General features: G+C 53.8%; 8 protein-coding genes across 8 annotated transcripts; 3 read left to right on the forward strand and 5 right to left on the reverse strand.

The window, feature by feature from the left end:
• Positions 1-31: 31 nt before the first annotated feature.
• Positions 32-1,039, forward strand: CONPUDRAFT_82134 (60S ribosomal protein L17 L23). Its single transcript, XM_007770300.1, has 6 exons — positions 32-66; positions 120-161; positions 223-294; positions 349-477; positions 530-657; positions 714-1,039. Exons 1-6 carry the CDS (start codon positions 63-65, stop codon positions 912-914), a joined length of 576 nt encoding a protein of 191 aa, XP_007768490.1. The 5' UTR covers positions 32-62; the 3' UTR covers positions 915-1,039.
• Positions 1,040-1,142: 103 nt separating this feature from the next.
• Positions 1,143-3,530, reverse strand: CONPUDRAFT_143991 (ras GEF; the record flags this gene model as incomplete). The annotated part of the gene is made up of 6 exons (XM_007770301.1): positions 1,143-1,498; positions 1,550-1,685; positions 1,746-1,865; positions 1,927-2,050; positions 2,108-2,200; positions 2,256-3,530. 6 exons carry the CDS (start codon positions 3,528-3,530, stop codon positions 1,375-1,377), a joined length of 1,872 nt encoding a protein of 623 aa, XP_007768491.1. The 3' UTR covers positions 1,143-1,374.
• Positions 3,531-4,288: 758 nt separating this feature from the next.
• On the forward strand, positions 4,289-7,648 carry CONPUDRAFT_104203 (HECT-domain-containing protein). Its single transcript, XM_007770302.1, has 8 exons — positions 4,289-4,334; positions 4,404-4,633; positions 4,694-4,838; positions 4,894-5,027; positions 5,082-6,579; positions 6,635-6,925; positions 6,981-7,295; positions 7,351-7,648. Exons 2-8 carry the CDS (start codon positions 4,594-4,596, stop codon positions 7,376-7,378), a joined length of 2,451 nt encoding a protein of 816 aa, XP_007768492.1. The 5' UTR covers positions 4,289-4,334; positions 4,404-4,593; the 3' UTR covers positions 7,379-7,648.
• An 84-nt stretch (positions 7,649-7,732) lies between these two features.
• CONPUDRAFT_104208 (acyl-CoA dehydrogenase NM domain-like protein) lies at positions 7,733-11,019 on the reverse strand. The gene is made up of 13 exons (XM_007770303.1): positions 10,969-11,019; positions 10,820-10,896; positions 10,705-10,760; positions 10,418-10,641; positions 10,318-10,357; positions 10,204-10,261; positions 10,110-10,155; positions 9,296-10,056; positions 9,137-9,248; positions 8,583-9,087; positions 8,440-8,531; positions 8,278-8,385; positions 7,733-8,216 (listed from the first exon to the last, which is right to left on the reverse strand). Exons 1-10 carry the CDS (start codon positions 10,993-10,995, stop codon positions 8,716-8,718), a joined length of 1,773 nt encoding a protein of 590 aa, XP_007768493.1. The 5' UTR covers positions 10,996-11,019; the 3' UTR covers positions 7,733-8,216; positions 8,278-8,385; positions 8,440-8,531; positions 8,583-8,715.
• A 377-nt stretch (positions 11,020-11,396) lies between these two features.
• CONPUDRAFT_104209 (Thi4-domain-containing protein) lies at positions 11,397-12,777 on the reverse strand. Its single transcript, XM_007770304.1, has 4 exons — positions 12,493-12,777; positions 12,257-12,440; positions 11,724-12,198; positions 11,397-11,667 (listed from the first exon to the last, which is right to left on the reverse strand). The coding sequence occupies exons 1-4, from the start codon at positions 12,693-12,695 to the stop codon at positions 11,525-11,527; spliced, it is 1,005 nt and encodes a 334-aa protein (XP_007768494.1). The 5' UTR covers positions 12,696-12,777; the 3' UTR covers positions 11,397-11,524.
• Positions 12,778-14,972: 2,195 nt separating this feature from the next.
• CONPUDRAFT_55966 (chorismate mutase) lies at positions 14,973-16,052 on the forward strand (the record flags this gene model as incomplete). Its single annotated transcript, XM_007770042.1, has 3 exons — positions 14,973-15,180; positions 15,329-15,924; positions 15,984-16,052. 3 exons carry the CDS (start codon positions 14,973-14,975, stop codon positions 16,050-16,052), a joined length of 873 nt encoding a protein of 290 aa, XP_007768232.1.
• A 346-nt stretch (positions 16,053-16,398) lies between these two features.
• CONPUDRAFT_82138 (uncharacterized protein) lies at positions 16,399-19,039 on the reverse strand. The gene is made up of 4 exons (XM_007770305.1): positions 18,515-19,039; positions 18,078-18,436; positions 16,574-18,015; positions 16,399-16,523 (listed from the first exon to the last, which is right to left on the reverse strand). The coding sequence occupies exons 1-4, from the start codon at positions 18,950-18,952 to the stop codon at positions 16,507-16,509; spliced, it is 2,256 nt and encodes a 751-aa protein (XP_007768495.1). The 5' UTR covers positions 18,953-19,039; the 3' UTR covers positions 16,399-16,506.
• A 1,108-nt stretch (positions 19,040-20,147) lies between these two features.
• CONPUDRAFT_55771 (uncharacterized protein) lies at positions 20,148-23,229 on the reverse strand (the record flags this gene model as incomplete). Its single annotated transcript, XM_007770031.1, has 8 exons — positions 20,148-20,554; positions 20,613-20,902; positions 20,987-21,272; positions 21,397-21,450; positions 21,564-21,888; positions 21,956-22,676; positions 22,739-22,776; positions 22,849-23,229. 8 exons carry the CDS (start codon positions 23,227-23,229, stop codon positions 20,148-20,150), a joined length of 2,502 nt encoding a protein of 833 aa, XP_007768221.1.
• Positions 23,230-23,308: the final 79 nt, after the last annotated feature.

Raw genomic sequence — 23,308 nt, forward strand, 5'->3', positions numbered from 1 at the left:
CCGTCCCTCTGGTACGGTATCACAAAGTCAAGGCCAACGACGCGCTCAACAATTTCCTCAAGATGGGTACGTAGTCGCTGCCGGTCGAAAATACGGTCGATGCTGATTTCAGAATCTAGTTCGCTACGCCGCCGCCGCCCTCGCCACCAACCCCGAAAAGTGTGCGTTTCCCAAGGGCTGACATATCGATAGAGTAGGGCTGACGGTAGTGGGGTTATCCAGCCGCCCGCGCACGGGGCGAGTACCTCCGTACTCACTTCAAGAACATGCGCGAAGTTGCTGCGGCTCTCACCGGTGCGTGGCATGGTTGTTTATACGGCGATCCAACTTCTGATTTGAATGCATCAGGCCTGAAACTCACCAAGGCCTACACCTACCTCTCTGACGTCTCGGAGCACAAGCAGATTATCCCCTTCCGCCGATTTGCAGGTGGCGTTGGCCGCGCCAGCCAAGCGAAGCAGTTCAAGACGACTCAGGGTGAGTGACATACTTTGGATGCGCAACCAAGGCGTGCTGAAGGGAATGGAAGGTCGCTGGCCTGAGAAATCTGTCAAGTTCATCAGTCGCCTCCTCAAAAACGCTGAGTCGAACGCCGACGCCAAGAGCTTGGAGCTCGAGAGCCTGTTTATCAAGAACATTGTCGTTCAGCAGGCACCTGTACGCACATGCCCACCTCCCTGTATCTGGGGGATCGACTGATCCTAGTTGTGCAGAAAACCCGCCGCCGCACGTACCGTGCTCATGGTCGCATCAACCCCTACCAGGGTCACCCCTGCCACATCGAGATCATCCTCGGCGTCTCGGACGAGGAGGTCGAGCGGAGCAAGGACAAGGACGCCCTTGCCAAGTCGTCGCTTTCGTCGTTGAACCGGAGACAGTTGGCCCGCAGGCGGATCGCAGCTGCACGCTCTTGAGTGCGTGACTTAGCTGTTGTGGGGAGGAGGTCCAGGTTTTACTATGAGCATCGCACCAGAAGGCGTAAGACGACCTACTTGCTATGTATCCAAGTATGTTCTATGCCATGACACGAAAAGCTTACTCTTCAGCGATGCTGTGAACTGATGAATCCTTGAACAGTGAGTTCATTCCTCTCCTTGTTGCTTCAAAAAAGGCCATGAAATTGCGTGAAAGTTTGCCGTACATATAATGCGTGGACAAGTATCCAGGGAAAGTCTGACGTGATGTGTAATGCAAATACAAAGGTATAAAATCTAGAGAATCGTTTAACGTTTAAGGTTCGTGCGACTGAGGTTGGGGATAGAAAATGAGTGTGGGGAGTCCCTGGGAGGTACAGGTCAGGGAGGAAGCAATGTAATATGGCAATAGTTATCGATATTGCGAGGACAACCTGAGTTAGAAGGGTTCAGTTCAACGTCAGGACAAAACTGCTTTAAACTGTGCATTGGCACTTGTAATGACGTTGCGAAGGGAGCTGGTACGAATCGGACTTGGAGGTGCTTGACCTCGGTAAGGACTGTTCAGCGCTGTTAATTCTTTGCTTTTACTGAGGTCAGCTAGACTCTAGGACATCATGAGCAAGATTGTTCACCTTCTATATCCAAGACGAGCCAGAAGCGCTTCTTCCTCTGTATCGTTCATATTGAATTTTGCAGAGACGTACTCGAGATATTTCTGTATTAGTTCGATACGTTCAAATGCATAGGGAGAGCGACACATTTCCATGGCTACATGTGGCATTGCATCCTGAGTACGTCATATATGGAGGAGGAGAGATATGGATGTACCTTGCACGATTTTCGTCAAATCGCGATACCTGTTGACGGAAATAAGCTCCGGTGAGGTATTGTTCACCTTGATTGCAACAGGGCGACTGAATATCTTGATGACATCCCCAATGAAGATAGCTGTTGGGGTTGTCATTCGTTAACTGCTCTTTCAGAGCTCCAAAGGAACGTGGACACTCACACATCATGGGAATGGCTGGCATGCCAGGAGACTCGCGGAGCGCATAATGGTATTCGGCATGGTCATACATATCAAAGAATCGCTTGAAGTTTTGATAGTTTATTTGATGGTTAGCAGATACCGCCTGAGTCGGAATGTGAAGTTAGTTTCAGGAACGGTAGATGATAACAAACGCACTCACGTTGCGCTCTGTAACAATACGTTCTACACATCTGCGCTGTAAGCCAGTAAAAATTGCACACGATGAGCCAAAGTTACGGTGGCGAAGACATGCCTAAAGAAGAAGAAGAAATTAGAACTGCTGCAATGAATAGTCGAAGGATACGAACCGCAATCACGTCGAGTAGGAATTCGCATGCTTTGACACATTCCGAGGCTGATTGCTGTAATATTACGGAACTGGTGGCCCACAGGCTCAGCGCATTCTCGAAGACAACCAGCGATCTCATCGTCTCGCCGCCCGTACGTTTCTCTGGAGCCACACGCCAAAAGTCGACCGCATCATCAGGGCGATAGCTAGCATACAAGGTGGCAGCCAGAAGGGTGAGCTGGCGCGCAAATTCCTCGGCGCCTTTGAGACCCCACAACGCAAGCACGTTAATGTCCTCAAATCTGCCGGCGAGCAATGCCCGTTTCGTCTTTCGGTCAAGCTGAAAGTCCGTCGGGGAAGGTGGATGTAGTTGATGGCACTGCCGATTATGCTCTACCATGCGAGTCAGTCTGTGTCCATGGTAGTTATCGTCCTGTGTCGATGCTATCTCGCCTAGAGAGTATGTGATTTTTGCTGCTTCGATGTGCAGCGAATCCTGAGGCAAAGATTTGGATGCGAATTGACGTAGTGGTTCATATACTTGTTTATCGTGTCCGTGGCGCCAATGAAGCTCTACCCAAAGCTGTAGCAGATTAGCAACGATGGCCTTGATCTCCGTGTCTGACGAATTTTCGTAGCGCCATACCAGTGCTTTAAAGGCCTGGAGTGGGGTTTGCATGTAGCGAAAGCATAGCAAGAAGATGTTGACAGCTTCGGGATCTGAAGAGCCTACAGGGGAAGTTACGAAGCCTATGAAACCCTCGAACGTTGCACCAACAAGATATCCATGTCGATCCGTCCAGGCGCTAGGTACATGTTGGAAAGGAGAGACTGCAGATCGTCGACCAGGTGATGATATTTTAATCGTGCTTTTCTGAAGTCCTCCAGATGGGTCCAGATAGTGCAGATGCCCGTTCTCGAGAGATGCCTCAGTCCGGGGCTGAAGCTCGTTGCGTACCCGCTCAATATGTTGACGGATCTTCTTCGCTGCATTCTTACCATTGTACTTGTCCACACGTTGCTCCAAGTGCTTTCGACAGAACGCTATTGAGGCCAGAAGATCTTTTACGGCTTCGTTTGCGTGCTTGTCGCAGGGACTGCGCGCAAGAGTGTGCGCGCAAGAAGAGAAGTCCTTGACCACAGAGCAGAACTCGTCAGTTTCTTTGTAGTTCCCCCTTTTCATTTTTTGGAATGTTTCGAGAACAGCTTGGTAGTGCTCTTCCAAGGTGCCATCAGAGCAGACTAGCTCATCATTCCTTGGTGGATGGAGTGTTGTGCCGGAGCAGTTTGACATGGAAATAAGCAACTAACAGTCGGCCAAGAGCAACGTGATTCAGAGTAGGTCGGGTTGGAGCCAAGGGAGATACCAAAGTCGAGAGCAGCTCAAAATAATGAGCCCTGAGCCAGAGACATATATGTGACTGGGTAACGCTTTGATAGAGTCAAAGCGTATCTATAGAGTTAGCATATGCATTTGGACGAGAGACCTCGTCCTGGTCGAAGCGGGTAATTTTGATTTGCTTGTGGTTTGCTTGATGCTCGAACCGTTTCAATCCGTGTCAAGTAACCGAGCAGAGGCCAAGGGTTGATTAGACGCAGATAGCGAACCCCCGAGGAGCAGATCTTAGGCATTCGGCCTCGATGGTAAATCAGCAAAGTAGCGAGTGAGTCGTGCACTTGAAACAGTCGACAAGTCAATGTAAGAGCCATTTGAAGTGATGGCTTCCAGTTCTCCGGGGCAAGCGCATCCATACGAAAATAACCCAACCGAGTACATTGACCAGTAAGGTCATATTTATTCTCGAACCCGCTTGTCCTCGAGAGCGACGAATAGCCAGCGCGTTTGCAAAGTAGCAACGCACTAATATGCTGTGTGGCTTGAAGTGGCTCTGGAGGAACAAAAACAAAAGGGCTGGGTGAGAAGCGCGACGGAATAGAGTCCGCGTACTCCGCAAAGAGGAGTCTCATGATCCATCTCCTCCCGATTTGGTTCCACAAGCCACAGCGTTCCTTGGCCAGGGCTGTCTGATCCTATCTCTCCTCCGGTTCAAGGCGCAATTCACAGCGGCATTCATACTAGCTATTCGTCCTTGACCTGGTGAGCAGCCATTTGATCTACTGCAAGTCCCAGACCACACGACGTGTTAATTGAGGACCCCTGAAATAGCTCGGTCATCAGCTTCTAAAGGCGCTCAGCTTATATACATAGCATTCTCCCGGCGGCCCACAGCATCTCTCACTCCTTCCTTGCCAACCCACCTTGGCTTGCGCCATCCTCGACATCTACAGCCATCCCTCTGGCATCCCCTCCATCTCTTTGCAAGTATTTGTGTCATTGACACAATTCGTGCGCACGAATGGCAACAGAAGATCGGATATATCATGTCAGGATAACCAGTGCGTTCATAGCGGTCACCTATCAACGCAGCCGCTCACTCTAACATGGCGCTATCCTAGTTCGTGCAGCCAATGCACTAACGCGCCGTGAACTGTTTGGGATGCCTGACCCCTTCGCCGTGGTCTCCGTCGACAGCTCCCAAACGTACACCACCCAGACAGTGAAGAAGTCGCTCAACCCGTCGTGGAATCAGCCTTTTGATGTGTGCGTCCCCCTTCCGTCTCTATCTTGTTCACCATTCTTACTATGCATGCTGTAGTGCCATTCGAGCCTCGTCCACCATCACGATCCAAGTGTTCAACCAAAAACGTTTCCGACAACGAGATCAGGGGTTTCTGGGTCTCATCCGGCTCTCCGGTTCTGAAGCGTTACAGCATGCGTCTCAAGACAACGGTTGGTGCCGTCAATTTCTCAAATTCGTTGCTTGCTCACTGCATTTATTCACAGGACTCATCAGTCAGGATTTAGAACAGTTAACGAGCAGGGCTCTCGCTGGGGGGAAATTACTCTTCACCTTCTCCCACCCTCCAGTAACGACCGTACCTCAAGCATTGAGAGAGGCTATGGATAATACATTACCAGCTCTTCGCATACCTACGCCGTCTCCGTCCTCACCCTCTCCTCAACCACGGCTCCGTTCCAGCCACAGCATGAACTCTCTTCGACCAGATCTCCGAACACACAGCCCTCTCCCACGCATATCATCGCAGAGTACAATGCGACCAAGCCCACCCCCATCCTCTGCTAGTGTGCACCCTTCGAGTTCTTCACACGGCCGCTCAGCGTCCGCCTCCGCTCACTCATCCTCGTTGGGGCTCGAGTCCTCATTTCCTCGCCCACCGACCCACCCGGCTTCATCCGCGCCACGAAACACATCTGACCATGTTCCAAGACACGGGCGCCAGTCCAACAACGCCATGCATACGTCCGATGAGCTTGGCCCACTCCCTGCGGGCTGGGAGCGCCGCTTTGACCAGCGTGGCCGTTCATATTATGTAAATCATAACACCAGAACTACGACATGGAGCCGTCCGCAGCTTGATGTGGCCGGCGCTCCGCCCCAGTCGCCACAACGCTCAGCACCTCCCCCAGGTAGTTTCTTACAGCTCGGCCCCCCCACCTCGAACAACCCGGGCAACTACACCGACATCCCACTTCCACAAGGATGGGAGGAGCGCCGGGCGTCCGATGGCCGCCCTTACTTTGTCGATCACTACAGTCGTGCAACAACGTGGACAGACCCCCGCTCAACGCAAGCATCTCAAGCACAGGCGTCCCAGCAGGCGCTCTCGAGCCATGCCAACCTTGGCCCGCTACCTTCTGGCTGGGAGATGCGACTCACTTCTACAGGTCGTGTATACTTTGTGGATCATAACACACGCACGACGACGTGGGACGATCCTCGCCTGCCTTCGAACGTGGAGGAAGATGCGCCTAGATACAAGCGCGATTACCGTCGCAAGGTCATCTACTTCCGTAGTCAGCAGGCAATGCGCGTGCGCGATGGCAAGGCCGAGATGCGTCTTCGCAGGAACCACATCCTCGAGGACAGTTTCGCGGCTACCATGCGTATGAGCGGAAACGACCTCAAGAAGCGTCTTGTGATCCGCTTTGAGGGCGAGGATGGGCTGGACTATGGCGGTGTTTCGAGAGAGTGGTTCTTCTTGATCTCGCATGAGGTATTTGACCCTGCGTATGGGTTATTTGAGTATTCGGCGCACGACAACTACACCCTGCAAATCAACTGGGCATCGTCCATCAACCCGGAACATATTACTTATTTCAAGTTCATCGGCAGGTGTCTTGGGTTGGCGATATTCCACAAGCGCTTCTTGGACGCATACTTCGTCCCCAGCTTCTATAAGTCAATACTAGGCAAGAGAACCACGTTGGCGGATCTAGAAGGTGTGGATGCGGAACTGCATAGAGGCATGACATGGATGCTGTAAGTTCTACCGTGAAATTATATGGAAAGATACGGTTTTTCATAATTTTAACAGGGAAAACGATATCACTGACGTCCTTGACGAGACTTTCACGGTCACTGAGAGCCGCTTCGGTGAGATGGTCGAGGTAGAGCTGATGCCCGGCGGCGCAGATGTCCCCGTGACAGAAAACAACAAAGCCGAGTATGTCGAGGCGGTGATCGAGTACCGCACGAAGACACGTATACAAGAGCAGTTCACGGCCTTCATGGAAGGCTTCCGCGAGATCATACCCGGAGAACTTCTTAATGTCTTTGACGAACGCGAACTGGAGCTTCTTATCGGTGGCATGTCGGACATCGACGTGTAAGTATCCTGTTGATCTCTTTGATCTCTCTACTGAACATACTCGCGAATACAGGGACGACTGGAACCGTTACACAGATTACCGCGGCTACCAGAAGGACGATCAAGTCATTGAGTGGTTCTGGCAGTGCATACGTAGCTGGCCATCGGAACGCAAGTCGCGTTTGCTGCAGTTTGCGACAGGCACGTCGCGCGTGCCTGTGAACGGCTTCAAAGACCTCCAGGGATCAGATGGCCCGCGTCGGTTCACGATCGACAAGTCTGGTGACCCCTCTCAGCTTCCGCGGAGCCATACGTGTTTCAACAGGATTGAACTTCCTCCTTATGAGGATTACGAAAGTTTGGAACGAAAGCTCATGTTCGCTATTGAGTGAGTGCCATAAAGGATATGCCCACAGGATACTGAGACTGACCAATATTTTCAGCGAAACCGAAGGTTTCGGTGTGGAGTAAAGTCGCAACTTCTTAAGGTCCCTAACGGCCGGTTCACGCACCTTGAACGCCTTTACGCCGCATCACGCCCATGTATCGTTATTCCCATTTCGCTATCCATCGACCTACATTCTTGTTTGTCTCCCTCTTTGCATTGTTTTCTCCTTCGGAAGGCAGGATCCGCTCGAAGCGGTGTTCTTACACGTAGTATCTGATACTTGCACTAATTTGTAGACTCGTTTTGTATCTATCTACTGTTTGATTATGACCACGTTCTCCATTTCTGACTCCAGTACCTGACTGAGGGGCTTGCGAGGGACTGAGTTTTCCAACGTTCTAACCTAAGGGTAGTACGATCGGCAAGCTCCGCTGAGACGCGTAACACCCTTTCTGACCACTAAGCACCTCCAATCTGCTACTCAAGTTCGATGCACCTCTAATGGGATTCATGCTGCCCTCCACCTCTCCGCGCGAACACGCGCGCCAGCTCATTGCGCGCAAGGATGAGCTCGAGACCGAGATCGCCGAGCAATTCGAGATCCTCCGTGAACATGGCAGCGACATGACGTCGCCCCTCGTCGACCGGGACGGCTTCCCTCATCCAGACCTCGATATCTACGCGATTCGCCACGCGCGCCATCGCGTCGCCGTGCTGAGGAACGATCTCAAGGCACTCATGAACGAGATCGCGAGCGCGCTCGAAGTCGTGTACGAGCCGCCTGCGAGGAGCGCAGGCGCCGCTGCCCTGCCTCAGGGCGTTGGCAGTCCTGGGTCGGCCGCAGCGGCAGCTAGTCCACCTGTGCTTAGGCCATTCGCAAAAGTGAACGGTGTTGCGCCTGGCAGCCCAGCGGCTGAGGCAGTAAGTCGCTATCCTACTTTTGGGAGATATGATGGGCGCTTAATTATGGGATTACGTGCAGGGTCTCCAAAGAGAAGACCTCATCATCAAGTTTGGACATCTTAGCCATGCACACTTCCCTTCGTCGGACTTGGAACCACTTGCTGATCTGGTGTCGCGAAATGAAAACGTAGGCAGCGAACTTTTTCTTTTACGCACCTCCTTTTGAGTTGTATCATCTTAGCGTGAACTAGAAGTGCAAATACTTCGTTCTGGCGAACCGAATACTCTGAAGTTCACTCCACGGAAGGGATGGGGAGGGCGGGGGATGCTTGGGTAATGTCTCTCCTTGAATCGCGCTTTCTACACCACTAACCACACCCACAGATGCCACATAGTGCCATACTCACCATAACCTTCAGTTGAAACCTCAATATACTCGGTGCTGGATCATCCAAGCGCCAAGCTATGCCTTAGGCTCATGCTTGCAGTCTGTGTAACAGTACGCGTTGTTTGTACGTTATAACTTGGGTCCATATACAATGTTCCTATTGCTCCTCGCTCTTTCACTGCTTGCCTGTCGTGCCTTCCGCACGTCGTTGAGGGCAGCTTCAAGTCCGCCTTCAGTCACCCAGCGCGTAAACGCCTCTACATCAACTTCATGTGCGGGAGCAGACTTCGTATTCCAAGCCCACACTGCATGTTCGAGCAGGAACAACGCTGACGCACAGTGCCCGAGCAATAGCAATGCTGGGCGAGGTAGCACTGGCGAGGCGTTGGTGTCACTATATGCGCCCTCGACTTCTTGTAGTCCTGTCCTGAGAAGGGCGATTGCATCTTTGAATCGACTTTGCATCTCGCCTGTGCAGGTGCCAATAATCCTACTGCTCCACTGGATATAGGGTGAGTACCAAGTGACACTCAGTCGATATGTGACCCACCGAATTAAAGGCACCAAAAACCTTAGAATCTTTCGCAGACCGCATCACATCAACTGCCATGACAGAAGTTGTACCTTCCCATATCTTCTCCACAAGACCGTCACGAATAAGCCTAGATAATGTCAGTGTAGAGCCCCTGCAAGGTAAGTCAGCACATACCGCCCAATGCCGACCTCCTCCATATACCCAAGGCCTCCCAGAGTCGTCATTGCCTCTTCCATGGCCGTACACGCCTTCTGGGACACAAAGGCCTTCGTGACGGCCGACAGAACTCTGAGTAGGTACTTATCTTCCTCGGTTGCCATGCCCGCTTCACCACGTCCCATGAGGACGATTGTGCCGAAGACAAGGTGCGTCAACGCTCGATACAAAACCGCAATCTCGGCCAAATGAGCAACATGCACGGCGTTCTCGCTTAGCATCTCCTTGCCGCCCTTTATTGCGCGCACACGCGAGTACGCGGTCGCAATGGCGAGGCACTTGCGGAGGTAGCTCACGCCCGAGATTGCGCTGTGCAGGCGTGTAATGTATAGCACGGGCAGGATCGCCTTGACGCCCTCGTTGAGGTTACCGAGGAGGTACCCGGTCGTGTTGTTTAAAGAGAGCTCAGCGGTAGGCACGATATGCGTTCCGATCTTGTTCTTGAGGCGGTGAACAAGGATGCCGTTACTCGTTGGTGATGGCGGAGGGGAAACGTTATGGAGGAGCGGGAGACGCAAGGGTATGAGGAAGAGCGAGAGTCCGCGCGAGCCTGACGCAGCTGTTCCCGTGCGCGCAAGCGCGACGGAGACGTTACTGTCCGTCGCGCTGGAGAACCACTTGAAGCCATTGAGCTTGTAAGCGGGCCAGTTCGCGTCATTGCTCGTGGCGGCCGGGCTTGCATGAGTTTCAGTCCTGGAGACATCAGATCCGCCAGGTCGCTGGGGGGAACAAGCTCAAGTATGAACGGGGGGAAACTATCACAAGTGTTTACCTCTGTCATCCATTGTCCAGAGGTAAAGGCAATCTTGGGGTCGCGGCTGGACGGACATCAGCGGGTAAGTTGTGAAATTTAGACTTCAGCTAACCTGATCAGTCGCGGAAATACGTCCTGTTTCATCTCTGGAGTGCCGAGGAGCTCGAGCACTTGAGGCTGAGCTTAGTCTCCGTTCAGCAAGGAAGATCGGAAAATCATAGCCCACCCCTTGCACATCCATCTGTCATACTCATCGGGCAGTCCACCTGTACAAAATTTGCTGAGCTATCGCAAAATTATGCCGCTGTAGACACTGAAATGCTCACCACTTGTGTGTCCGCGTCCATGAGGAAAAGCTTTGCAAACCCGTAGACCCGACTATATTCGCCATACTTCCGCTCGTAGAATATCCCAGGTAGTCCCTCTTTAAAAAGGGTACATTTGAGCTCCTGCCATGCTTCGGAGGTCTCAAGACGATCAACGCGTTTGCCCCAGTGGTCGTACTGAACTAGCCGAGGGGGGTACGCACGCTGCGCGACTGCACGAATTGCTGGTAGAGTAAGGCAGAAATGAGACGGCCTTCGTAGACGCGAAAGGCGGGAAGCAGACGTACAATTGATAACGTCATGTCCTACTCGGGTGAGGTCAGGCTCAACTTCCTCCAAGACACTGCACAAGGATGTAGCGCGTTAGTAAGTTTGCGATCATGCGTTCGTCATCGTACGTACCCTGGAGGAAGCAGTCTCTTGAGCAAGTCTGGAAGCACGCTATCCGTCGAATAGGCATTCCCTTCTACGTACGCTTCCTGGGGAGAAGCATATGTGTGAGCCGTAGCGCTAGCAAGCAAGTTGAGCCGGTGAGTTGCCGGTGAGCATACGATTTGGAAACCTTCTTCTGCCTTCATGACGGGGATGAGAGTCGGGTCAAGTTAGGGCCAGTGAAGGCTGCTCTTCGCGTCAGAATGAAGGAAGTTCAAGAACGACAAAAAGCCCAAAACATCCGCTTGCGCTCGTCATCCAGATGGAGGCTCGGTGTCTTGTGCTTTCCCAACATGTCTCCATGGCGGATTTCAGGGGGAAACGGTCTTGTGTTGATGTCAACCGGGATTAACCACCCAATACCCCGGATCCACCGGCTTTCGGGGATCGGACATTCCCCGCGTTAGCCGGCACGATGGCCATATTTTATTGGGCAGGCTTGGACCCACAGTACTACTTGTTGGTTCCCAGACGCAGCACATGACAATGAGATATTCACTCATCCATTCGGGACAGTTTCCATCCAGCGATAATCAATGAACGTTGCGTTGCGTGTGAGATAATTGATTATATCTACAAAATACATGACATTGAAAGTTCAGGGTACACTAGGATAGGACCCAACTACTAGGATCACGCAACCTTTTTGAAGAGCACGCAGAAGTATGGGATAATTTAAGCGATCACCCTACCATTGACGATCTGCGAAGAGTCATAGATGCGCATCGCTTCTTTGGCAGCCTTTATACCACTGGCCATCATGGCACCGAAGGTGGGTCCCATGCGGTTGGATCCATCGTGTTCAGAAAGCTCCATACCTGCGCCACAAAGCCCGATCAGCAAGACGTTCCACAGGAATCAGAAAGGCACTCACCGGTCATGACCAAACCGGGGGCCACCTCGCGGGTTCCGTTCACGATCGCAGGCTCTGCCCTCTCCATGTCCAAGCCACGCATGTTCCCAAGCTCCTTGAGCAAGCCCATGCTGACGAGCCGCTTCGCTGAGAAAGCGCCCATCGGGCCGTCGTGACCTGTCGCGCTGATGATGACCGGCGCGGTGATCGTCGCGGGGTCCATGCAGCTCTGGTGGTCGTGGTTGAGCGCGACGAGCGTCCAGTTCGTGACGACACCGGCAACGCGCTGGCCACTTCCCTGAGCGCGCGGGTCGGGGCGCACGATGAGATCCTCGACTGCGACCGCGTTCATGAGCGCAACATTGGGGAGGGCTAGCACACGCGAAAGGACGGTCGAAGTGAACAGAGCGGCGTGCTTTACCACTACGAAGGGTCCTTCGTCCTCAAACGGGACGCCGATCTCAGTCAAAAAGCGGTCAGCAGGCTTGCGTACGACCTTAAGTGCTCATGTCAGGCTCCAAGTTATGGATTGTAGATAAAAAAGCATCACAGACCATCGGCGTCATAAGCTGTCCACCTAACCATGCACCACCACCAGGAGCAACGTTTGCCTCAAGGATCGTTATCTTGAGGTCAGGGCGGCTGGTCGCAAGATGGTACGCGCAGGACAAGCCCGCGCTGCCTGCACCAACGATAACGATGTCCGATACGGCACGATCGTACATCTGGTTGAAGTACCTTGTGTATAACGTCACAAACCATTCCATATCCTTAAACCAGAGATACTTACCGTTTTATCATCGCGCGCGAGACTTGCGCTTCCTCGATAGGGGCAAACCTGTAGTTCCCCTCATAGTCCTCGAGGACGTCATATTCGTCCTTTGTTGTCCCATTTGTCTTGCTGAAGCCATTTGCATTAGCCTCCTTCGCCTTGAGGAGAGTGTCGACCTCGTCGACAGGGGCAATTGGGGCAGCAGCCACAGGGGGAGACATGGAGTAACTGGAAATGAAAGGAAGACGAGGAGAAGAGACAAAAAGCCTGATGTGACCTTGCGCGAATGTAGGGCTATATATGTTTTTGCTGGGAGGTCATAAGACCAAGGTGGAGACCTATGATAAAGGATCGACGTCAAGTCCTGTTTTCTCAGAGTCAAAGGAGCTTGCGCCTGGATTGGTCCGTTGCGCCTTGGTTGCGCCGGTCCCTTCCTTGGAGAATCTCCTAGCTAATCCGGCCACTGTTCCGCAGGTGTATTGTGCAGGTAGATCACTGAAGCTCCTATCTGGGTATGCCGACGTGGCATGGCGAGGGCGTATCCTGAGCAATCGACACGAAGACGTCACCACCAACCAACGGCCCCCATGGATCAGTGGTTGAGAATCTAAGTTTTCAGAAAAAGTTCGTTGGCGGAGCGGCTCCCCATGGTCGTGGAACTCTGTAGGCGCCGGGAAGCTGATCTAGGCACAAAGATAACACGTATAGGAAGCCCAGCGAATCAGATGGTTTCGTCGTGCAGGTCCACACCGAGAACACCACTGCCAGGGTCCGCACGTTTCTGGGCGCCGAGTCACGAAACAACGTCTCCGGCGGCTGCAACACATTGGACTGGTGAACCAACGACAGTTCGTGGGTAATGCATGCGTGAATGCAATTCCAGGGTGCTTCCTGTGACAATGCGTCGTTGAGTGGCGCATAGTTCCATGATGTCTGATCCATCAGCAAGGAAACAAGCTGAGCTAGAGGTTTCCATCAGGAGACCTAAGGAAGATTATTTTCCTCTGCAAGATGAGCCAAGAAACTTGGCTCGATTATCCTGACCTGTTAGTCAACTTTGCTTTGACAAATTCGAAGGTGTCCAATAGCTTGTTAAGCAGAAAGTTCGCTTACTTACGGTACATCACTAGATAAACGAAAGAAGTCTTGGCCAAGGCCGTCAAGCTGATATGGAATAGCTTTCTTGACGGATCGACGTTGAGCAAAGAGGCAGAGTTCGAGGCCATAAGGCAGCCTCAACTAGGAGACCCAGGAATACTATAACTCATTGCTGATTTGAGAGAAGCGGCAAACTGACGGACTCCCAGACTACACCTGCACCTAGTGCTTTTTCGTGCAGTGTTTCATCAGGCGATGTGCTTTCCCGATAGTAGCCTTATCTCCAATGAAGCGCATATATCCTGCTAGGATTGGTGGCCTCTGGGCACTCGCGAACAGCCGTGCAGTTTCACTAGCACGTTTCCAGCATAGCTTGCATGTCAGCGTCAATGCTAGTGTGGTCCGTGCCATTAAGGCACTGTCGTCCATGTAAGTTACCATCGGGTCATGCTGTTCGCAACCAATGGACTAAGAGGGTGGAATCCCGTGGGTAGAGCTACCAGTTCCCAAGAGGCCGCCGGCGGTAAAGGAAAGGCGATGAAGAGAAAACTAGAGCAAATGGTTAAGCTTGTCGAATCCTTGTGTCTAGATGTTGCAATGGTTTAAGTCGGTGATACGTGGTGAGCGGTGTCAACACGGTCAAGTTTGTCGTCCGTCTTACTCAGAAGATAAGACACGCTTAGGTGGAAACACGACCTGTAGGTCGTGCACAGAGTTCAGTTATTTGTTGTAGGACTGATCAGTCTGAACCGGGCTCGAGGCAAGCTCATGGTCGAACTATGTTTGTTGCGACCGCGACAGACGATAGGAATCAAGGCGGCCGAACGAGACGGAATCTACTACGGTCTGAGACCTGGGATAGTTTGGGACACGACTGGGCGAGACCGCAACTGCGACATGGCATTGGAAGTAGCTGAACGCACAGACCGCAGGAGGTGAATTATTCCACGGACAAGCGAGCGAGGGGATTCGAAGTTGCGATGCATTCATGGAAGGGAGAGGATCGGATGATCGGAAGGTGAGGGCAGGGCAATAAGAGCCGATGCGGCCGACAGCAGACCGGAGTAAGGATCTAACTGCTCGAGTCAATTGAGTGGTGGCACATCTCCCCCAGGCGGTATTACAACGCCCATCTCCACTCGCTAGTCTTCTCTCGCCCTAGTCGCTTATATATAAAATAGGTCCAGCTTCAGCGCTTCAGCTTCAGACCTATAACCTGTACGTGTCCCCTCGCCATGTCATCCCTCTATAAGACGCCCGACAACGCCCCATCTACTAGCCACCCAACTAAACCCCTCGTTGCTCCCCGTCCTGCCCCGCACGATCCCTTCCACGCGCCCTCTCCTCCCCTCTCCCCATCCTTCTCCTCGACAGTAGCCAAGATGCCCTCTCAGGACTTCATGACAGAAGAGGATCCCCTCTCCCTCGACCGCATCCGTAATATTCTCGTCCGTCTTGAGGATACCATCATCTTCAATGTCATCGAGCGCGCTCAGTTCGCTCAGAACCCGCGCATCTACGAGCGGGGCGCCTTCTCTGAACTCAAAGAGCTTGGCTTCGAGGGCTCATGGCTCCAGTGGTTCCTCAAAGAGACCGAGTCCTTCCATGGTGAGTGATTGTCCCCCCACACCACTCCGCGCGTCTCGGGTACATGGCATCTGATCTCGAGCAACGTTACCGGTACACTTTGATCAACGCTACTGCGGCATCATCTATAACCAATCAAATCGCATGCGCGACCATCTTCTGGCATCAGCCAAAGCACGTCGATACACGAGCCCAGACGAGTACCCGTTCAGCTCAGGCCTGCCCAAACCCGTTCTGGCACCTCTCGACTTCCCCAAGATCCTCTACCCCAACGACATCAACGTGAACCCGTCCATCCTCTCTTTCTACACGCGCTTCTTTGTACCCCGCATCACCCGGCACAAGTCCCTCTCCCTCGCCGCGTTCAAGCGCTCCAAGGGCATCATAGGCGACGCCGAGTACGACGATGACGGTAACTACGGTTCTGCTGCAACGATGGACATCGAGGCACTCCAGTCCATCTCCAAGCGCGTCCACTACGGCAAGTTCGTCAGTGAGAGCAAGTTCCAGGCACACCCCGGCGACTTCATCCCACACATTCTCAACCGGAACATCCCCGCCCTCGAGGCACTCATCACGAAACCCGAGGTCGAGCGCAAGCTCCTGCAGCGCCTCCGCAAGAAGGCGATCACCTACGCCCAGGACTTCGCACCCAGTGGCGACACCATTACGGACTCACACCTCAATGGGTCCGGTAAAGTCGACGTCGATGGCGTCGTGGAGTTGTACGAAAACTACATCATTCCTCTAACAAAAGAGGTGGAGGTGAGTAAACGGCTCTTTGCCTGCGTTAATGTGACAACATACTGAATGCGTACACCCAGGTTGAGTACCTTCTCCACAGGCTTGATGGGCTTTCGGAAGAGGAGATTGACGAGCTCGCCAAACGGTAGAACGTCTTTTCCTCCACCTATCACATCCTATTTACTCTAGCATATTCCACTTCATCCTAATTGGTCACACATGTAGCAATCATTGGAATTTACTTCCTAGGTGTATGTCAAAAATCCATTGAATGTATGACAAGCAGAGCGGCAGAACTACATAAAGGAAAGATGTGGTATATGAGGTTTCGAAAGAGGCAGAATATCAACAGTAAAGCATGTGTTCCAGCAGATGCAGGCTGACAACACCAAGAACTTAGCATACAAGATACTAGGTGTGCGTCACAAACAAGCCAACCAGTGAGACAGCAGATAAAAATGTTGAAAGCACACCAAAGAAAGTACATCGAGCATGACATGACAAACAAGATAGAACGAATGTGGGCGACCTACATGGTCTTGAATAATGATAAGCGGGATAGATAGTTCCAATAAATGTTAGATAAATGAGGGTGTCTGGGCCTCAAAGCAACCCAAGATCTGCAAAAAAGGCATCAGCTATTGCCCCTCCCAGTACAAAATCGACAAACCTTTGAACAGCTTCTGCGCCTCCTCCGGTCCGATATTCTGTGTTGCACGACGTGCGAGTAGCTTCTCAGTACGATACTTCTCGTAAAGCACCTCCCGCGTGTGCGTCTTGAGCGCCTTCATGTGCGTCGTCAGCACCGCTGTTCGCAGCGCCGAGAAGTCGCAGTGCGTCGGATCGAGTACGTCCACCGCGCCCCACCGGAACCGGCGCGTGAACAAGCCCCGCAGAGGCTCGGGCGGCGCGCTGGGGAGCAGCGAGGCGCGCCGTCCTGCGGGCGCTCCGGGCGTGTTGGGCTCCGTGGTGGGCGAGGTAACCATTGAGGCGTCGCCGTTGGAGATCACGCTCCCGCTGGCGCATCCGTTCACAGCGCCGTTGACGCCGTTGGCTGAGCCCGGACGTGCGGCTGACGAGTTCAGCCGCTCGAGCGCCCGAGTGCGTGCTCGCGTCTCGGCCCGCTCCTCCGGTGCGATCAGTGCGAAGGGGAGGCGCTCGCTGAGCTTGGGCGCTACCTGAGATGCGGAGAATCGTACTTGCGCGACATATTCGTCTTCGTCGGAGACTTCGATTGCTGAGTTAGGGCCGCTGATGTCGTTCGAGCCACCGTTGGTGGTAGGAGGAATGGACGAGGATGTGCGGCGGGCAGGGACGGCAACGGGCTCGCCGAGCTCCTCAGCTGCGACAGACGCAAGATCACGCCGCGAACGAGACCGCGAGCGGGAAAGTTTCCGTCTGGGGGCACGCAACTTGATCACAGGGCGAGTAGGGCGACTGGTCTCGTCCGCGTCTGCAGTCTCGGCTTCAGGCCCCGGATTAGCGCTTGGACTATCTTGTGCGCTGGCAGGCAAAGACTGCGGTGAGATGCCGTTCGCCGATGAAGTGGATAAGACAGGGGAATCTGCATGCCCATTCGCGCGTCCATTCTCAGCTTCATTTCCGTTCCCATTGGTGACGTTCCTGTTGACTTTGTTCACGGGGCTCGTGGGCTCTTCCTTGGTCGCCGTCGATGGCATACCGGCAGCCATGCCGAACACCCCAAAGTCGAGGCCTGCACCGGCCAATCCTCGCCTCACGGCAGACTTGACGTCAACGAGGACCTCGTCCGTCAGCGTGTCAGCGCGCGCAATTACAGGAAGCACGTTAACACGTGCTGCGAGACGAGAGATGACGCGGAGCTCTGAGGGTGACATTTCTAGTTCATCATTTGCCTCATTTTCCATCGGGTTGTCCGCGGTTGAGATTCTTGTGCCTGATTCTCCCTTTTCTTCAGCTTCTCCGTTCATGCCTTCGCCGTGCATATGTGAAGCCTCGATATTAACGTCTTCGGAAGTGCGAGAGCGGGTTTGAGAAACCGCAGTGTCCGGCCGTTTCTTGGCAGGAAGCGAATGCCTCATGCGTCGAGAGGAAGGTGACACAACAGAAGAAGGGTCCATCATAAACACACATCTATTCCCAAGCACATGCATTAAACCAAGACACTAGAAAGGAAAAGTAGAGGCCAAACTTACAGATGCACATGCTGGTCCCCTTTATTCTGCCTCACGAGCTTGCTCTCCTCGTTCATCGTATCCGCATACTGTGCATCTAGGTACCGCATGATGGCATTCATCTGCCTTTCCGCACGCAATTCGCGTCCCTCGCCAAAGTCGAGGCCAGGCGTATCAATCACGCTCAGCAGGAGGCGGTCCACGCGAGACTCGGTGATCTCCATAGTGGCACTCTCCATTGCCTCTGTGCGGCTAGGAGCACCGGACAAGAATTTGCGTATGCTGGCGCGCTGTTCGTCCGTCGCACTAGGAGAGGGGTCTGCGCTCTCGAGGAGTAGGCGCAGGAATGAGGTCTTGCCAGTCCCACGTGCACCGACCACCTGAGTGAGTCGAAGCGACGTTCATGGCGTAAATGAGTTCCCAGAAGCTTTGCAAGGGGAGAGAACCATAGAGCTCACCATGATATTAAATGCCGGTGCCGCAACCTTCCGTCTGAGACTCCTCCTCCCATTGCTCCCCGCGTTCACCTGCGTACTCGACCCGCGCCAATTGTCAAACGCGCTCGGTGGATGGCTCTGCGACATGTAGAAACTCGAGATGGGCACGATAGATGGACGCGTCGGGCGACCGCGGTCCACCTCGTTGGCTCCAGCTTGGGCTTCGTCACTGGCACCCTCACTCTCACGCCTGCCGTTCCCGCTTTGAGTACCATGCCCATCAAGAGATTCTGCGCGAAAGCGGCTTGGCTTGTGGAAGGGGATGGCGCCGCCCTCTGCTGACGACAGGAGTGCGCTCCTGAATGGGCCTTGGCGAACATCGTCAGGGGGCGGAGTCGCGCGGATAGCGGCGATGTCAACAAGGTCCTCAGGCCAGGGTATGCCGTTGGTCATGGCCATCCTGGGTAGTGACGGAGAGCGCGTCTTACGAGCGTCCTTGTCGTCCTTTCCTCGCTTTTGAGAGCTCTTCCTGCGAAAGGAGAACATGATGACCAAAGAGAAGAGGGGCCAGGGGAGTCGTCTAATATGAAAAAAAAGTGTCGCAATCACAGCCTAATGGTTGTTTGGACAGTGTGACACAGAAAGGCGGGGACCGGTGAAGACGAGGGTGCCGGTGACGGACGGAAGGTTGTCGCAAAAAGACGTGAGACAGAGACAACGAAAGTTACAAGCCTCGGAGAGAAGGAAACAGCTACCTCAACATCTTGCCGCCCTATTTCGGAAAGATAATACAGAGATCTCCCCATCACGTGGCACTTCCGCTCCCCTGGAAACTGCATCCGTTTCCAGCAACGGGAGTCTTCCCCGCACCGGAACCATCTTTCCCTCCGCCACACATTGGCCACACACTCAGGGCCAGGGCGGACGTCACACTGTCGCGCTCGTCAACAACGCACACAGCAATGCAATGCAAAAGTAAATAAGTTAAGGTGAGGAATTCGTCTGTTATCGTGAATACATGAGACTACGCAGCAGCTACCCAGGTTATCAAAACAACTCTGTCACGACCATGTATAACCCGAACCCACTCACTGACCAGCGGGGAGACCTGAAAGAGAATTTGGAACACGTACAACGGCTAAACATGCGGCGCGCTGACATTCAAAGAAAAGGGTGATATGCAAGACGAGAGAGAATATATAGTGGGGTGAGGTTCTAGTCACCGTTCGCAGGTTATACAGTTACACAAACAGAGTGGCGGTCCGATCCGATGATGCACGAAGAGTAAACAGACAAACATAAAACATGGGAACAAACAAGAAGCACTGTGGCACGGACAAGACGATAGCACAACCCAGAAAAATCGAGCGTTCCAAGTATCCGAGGGAACCAGATAGAATATGGGTAGGTGGAGGGTAGAATGGTGAGTGGATGGATAGGTTCGTTGGGTAGATATGGGGCTGAGATGGAAGTGTGTAAATGCTTCTCTTCTCTTCTTCCGCAAAAGCTGGCCCGGCATAGCGAGCAGAGTACACGTCGATATTTCTAGGTTTTACCTCCGCGGCGTAGTAGGAGGGGCGTGTGTGACCGGTCGAACGGGATGATCGTCCAGGCCTATTCAAGGAAAACGTTGAGGGAGTTTCGGGTAGTGTCATCAAAATACGACCGCCGCCGACTCGCGATCGTCTACGCGCAATCGCTTTGGTACCTGCGCCCGGTCATCGTCGTCAAACTTCCGCTTCAGGTCAACGTCGGTGCCTTCGCCTGCACTCGAACCTGAGCTGCCAGAACGGCTAGTGTCTGCATACCGCCTCTCTGCGACCGGCGATCGTGAGGGGGAGCGAGGCCCAGAGCTACTGGGTCCAGGAGGCAAACGGGCCTCGTTGGTTGCGCCTATAGGCAAGGGAGCAGGTAGACCACCGTTGGGCACCTTGGACGTCGACCCGCGCCGCCCGCCTTTTCTCTGCCCATTTTGAGACTCGTGATTGTAGTTACAAGGCAGCGACCGACGTGCACAGCTGGAGCACGCCGGATGCCCACCATCGCATTTTGTTTTGCGAGCTAAAATTCAATGTCAGTAAGGTAACAGTTTATGACTCTTCTGATCCGCTAAGCTTACCCCGGCAGAAATTACACGCAACAACCTTTGGTCCGGTCCCTGCGCTTGGCCTGCTCCCCCGTCCAGGCAGGGTATTCGCTCGTTTCCTTTGCGCGGCTTGCTGTTCAGAAGCTGGTCTAATAGGTGGCAGCGTGGCAGCGGACATCATGCTCGGCACTCCATCAGGCATCAGGGTGGCGATATGAGGGAGCTCATTATCCCTGAACAGCGAGCGCCCCAAACCATCGTGACGCTCAAGGAGCCCACCACTCGTGGCCGGGCGCGCAGGTTCACGGGGGTATCCGTGAAGACTATGAGTATGCCCATGACCGCCGACGTGGTTGATACTGTGTAGTTCATGTCCGTCGTGTGGCCGAGCAAGCTCGGGGGCGGACGACGAGCTCGGCGGCAAAATAGAGGGGTAAGCGTCGATCAGGGGACGCTTGTCAGCGTTTGAAGGGCGCCGCGCAAGGGGGGCCGCGGGGATCTCCGGGGAAAGTGATGGTTCCTCCACACCGTCCGAGCGCTCCTCCGCCCCGCTGCCATCGGATTCGCTCTCGTCCCCTTTCCGCCGGTTTGGGTTCCGTCGCTTGTTCGACTGAGGCATGTAATCGCATGGATGCGATCTCTTTACACATTGCGAGCACGCCGGCCTCCCACCGTCACACTTGAGCTTGCGAGCTGCAAGGAGCACGCGGCAGTAAGTATGCGACCCAGGCCCAGGGTAAAGAGCAAAGCCAATGCGCAGTCAGAAGTCAGCACACGCTTGGCTCGCATTGCTTGAAGAAGGGGCGTGATTACGTACAGCGACAGAAGTTACACGCAACATTGATCTTCTTTGTCCTCGTTTTAGTTGATCCTGGATAGTGACCGGTGATGGCACCCGAATCAATTGAGTAACAGGGAAAGTGATGTAAAAAAAGGCGTATGGTTAGAAGTAGCCAGGGTTTAGGCCGAGAATCAACGCACTACTCATTGACCCGTTCTTGACCTGCGCATGTGGAGGCACAGACTCGGAGATGGGACGGGATAATGCAATGTTGTGCATTTCAGCCGCATCTCGAGGGGGATGGCCGTTAGAGTGTCTACTGATGCCGTCGTGCAGGGGCGGGCCAGGCGCGGTCTCAATAGACAGCAATGGGCGCCCCGGAGGCCCATGCGGATGGGAAATGAGCGGCAGTTGAGCGCGAGAGACGACTGCCTGCTGAGGAAGAAGCGGTGCAGCGGAGTGATGCTGAAGTCGAATCTCGTCCCGAAACTTTTCGAAGAGGTATTCGCGCGTGTACTTCTGCAACGTCTGCGAAGAGAATGGGTGTGAGTCGACTGAGATAGGGTTCACAACAAAACAGAAGAAAATATATTACCTCCATATGATGGAATATAGCACTGCGCAAAGGCAGAAAGTCCGAATGGCTAGGGTCAAGAACGTCCATGGAACCCCAGCGATAACTGCGGATGTACTTCCCTCGGACGATTTTGTGCCCAACAGGACGTGCGGAAGGAGTATATTGTTGAACAAGTTCGTGCCGCGCTGGTGCTGGTCGCGCCACACCGTCGCTGTGGGAGAAGAGATCGGGAGAAACGAGCGCATAAGGTAGGGGAGGGGTGGAAATCCCTGGCGGCGACGTGGGCGGGGACAGCGGTGAAGAGCGACTTGAGATGATGGCATACCCATTTGTGTGCTCGCTTTTGGCGGGAAGTGCAGAGTCCTGTGCATCTTTTCGGTGTGGATAGGTTGCATGTGTGTCTATATCAAAAATGCCAAAGCCGATGCCAGCCTCGGCTAGATCTCGGCGGACGGCCATTTTGACAGCGGCCAGACGGTCATTGGTGAGTGTGTCGGCGCATGCAATAACCGGCAAGACATTGACACGGGAGGAGAGGCGGCGTATGATGTTTACTTCCTGTGGCGGGAGAGTTGGCCGCGAGAGCACGGGGTGGTGAGAAGGAACAGGAGGCTCGAGGATGACAGGCTCGGGCTCTGAGCGGGTGAAGGAGCTGGCGCGAGGGCGGTTAACAAGAGGTGGCGGTGGCGCGGACATGGAAGGGGGGACGATCGTGTCCGGGTCTAGAAAGTAGATACACCTGCGGAACACAACCGTTAGCTCTCCGGGTAGATTAGGCGCCCGGTTCGGGACTGGACGCACAGGTGGATGTGACTGTCTCCGGTCTGGGCCCTCCGCTCCTAGATGAGTAGGTGCATGTTAGCATCCGATAAGCCAAGGCACAAGCGCATATATGCGCAAAGAGCGCTCACATCGTCGAGGCCCTCAGCGTAGCGGGAGTCGACATGCCTGAGTATTTCATGCAGAGTGATGTCCGAGGCGGACTCATCGGCCGAGTCGAGTGAGGGAGTATCTACAAGAGTCATAGAAATTGTTTGAGGCGGGGAGGAAGAACTGTCGGGTTCGAGGTCGACGTTGACGGATGCATGGCGTATATGAGAGGTGTGGCCAGAGCAGCCCTGAACGAACTTGGCGACGGAAGCAAGCTGGTCTTTTGTGGCTGCACAGGAAATGTTGCTGGTGTCGAGAAGAAGACGAAGGAAAGAGGTCTTGCCCGTGCGCTGACCTGCAACCATGAGGTTGTACCCACCAACAGCGATGTGTGGTGGGTGTGAGTGGGCGTCGATCGGCATAGGGTGGTCGGAGGCACGAGAGGGGCGGGGAGCAGGGGGGAAGGAGGGGCGGAGTGGGTCGTCGAGGAGATGGGGGTGG

Source organism: Coniophora puteana (assembly GCF_000271625.1).
Source record: "Coniophora puteana RWD-64-598 SS2 unplaced genomic scaffold CONPUscaffold_6, whole genome shotgun sequence".
Lineage (NCBI taxonomy): Eukaryota > Fungi > Basidiomycota > Agaricomycetes > Boletales > Coniophoraceae > Coniophora > Coniophora puteana.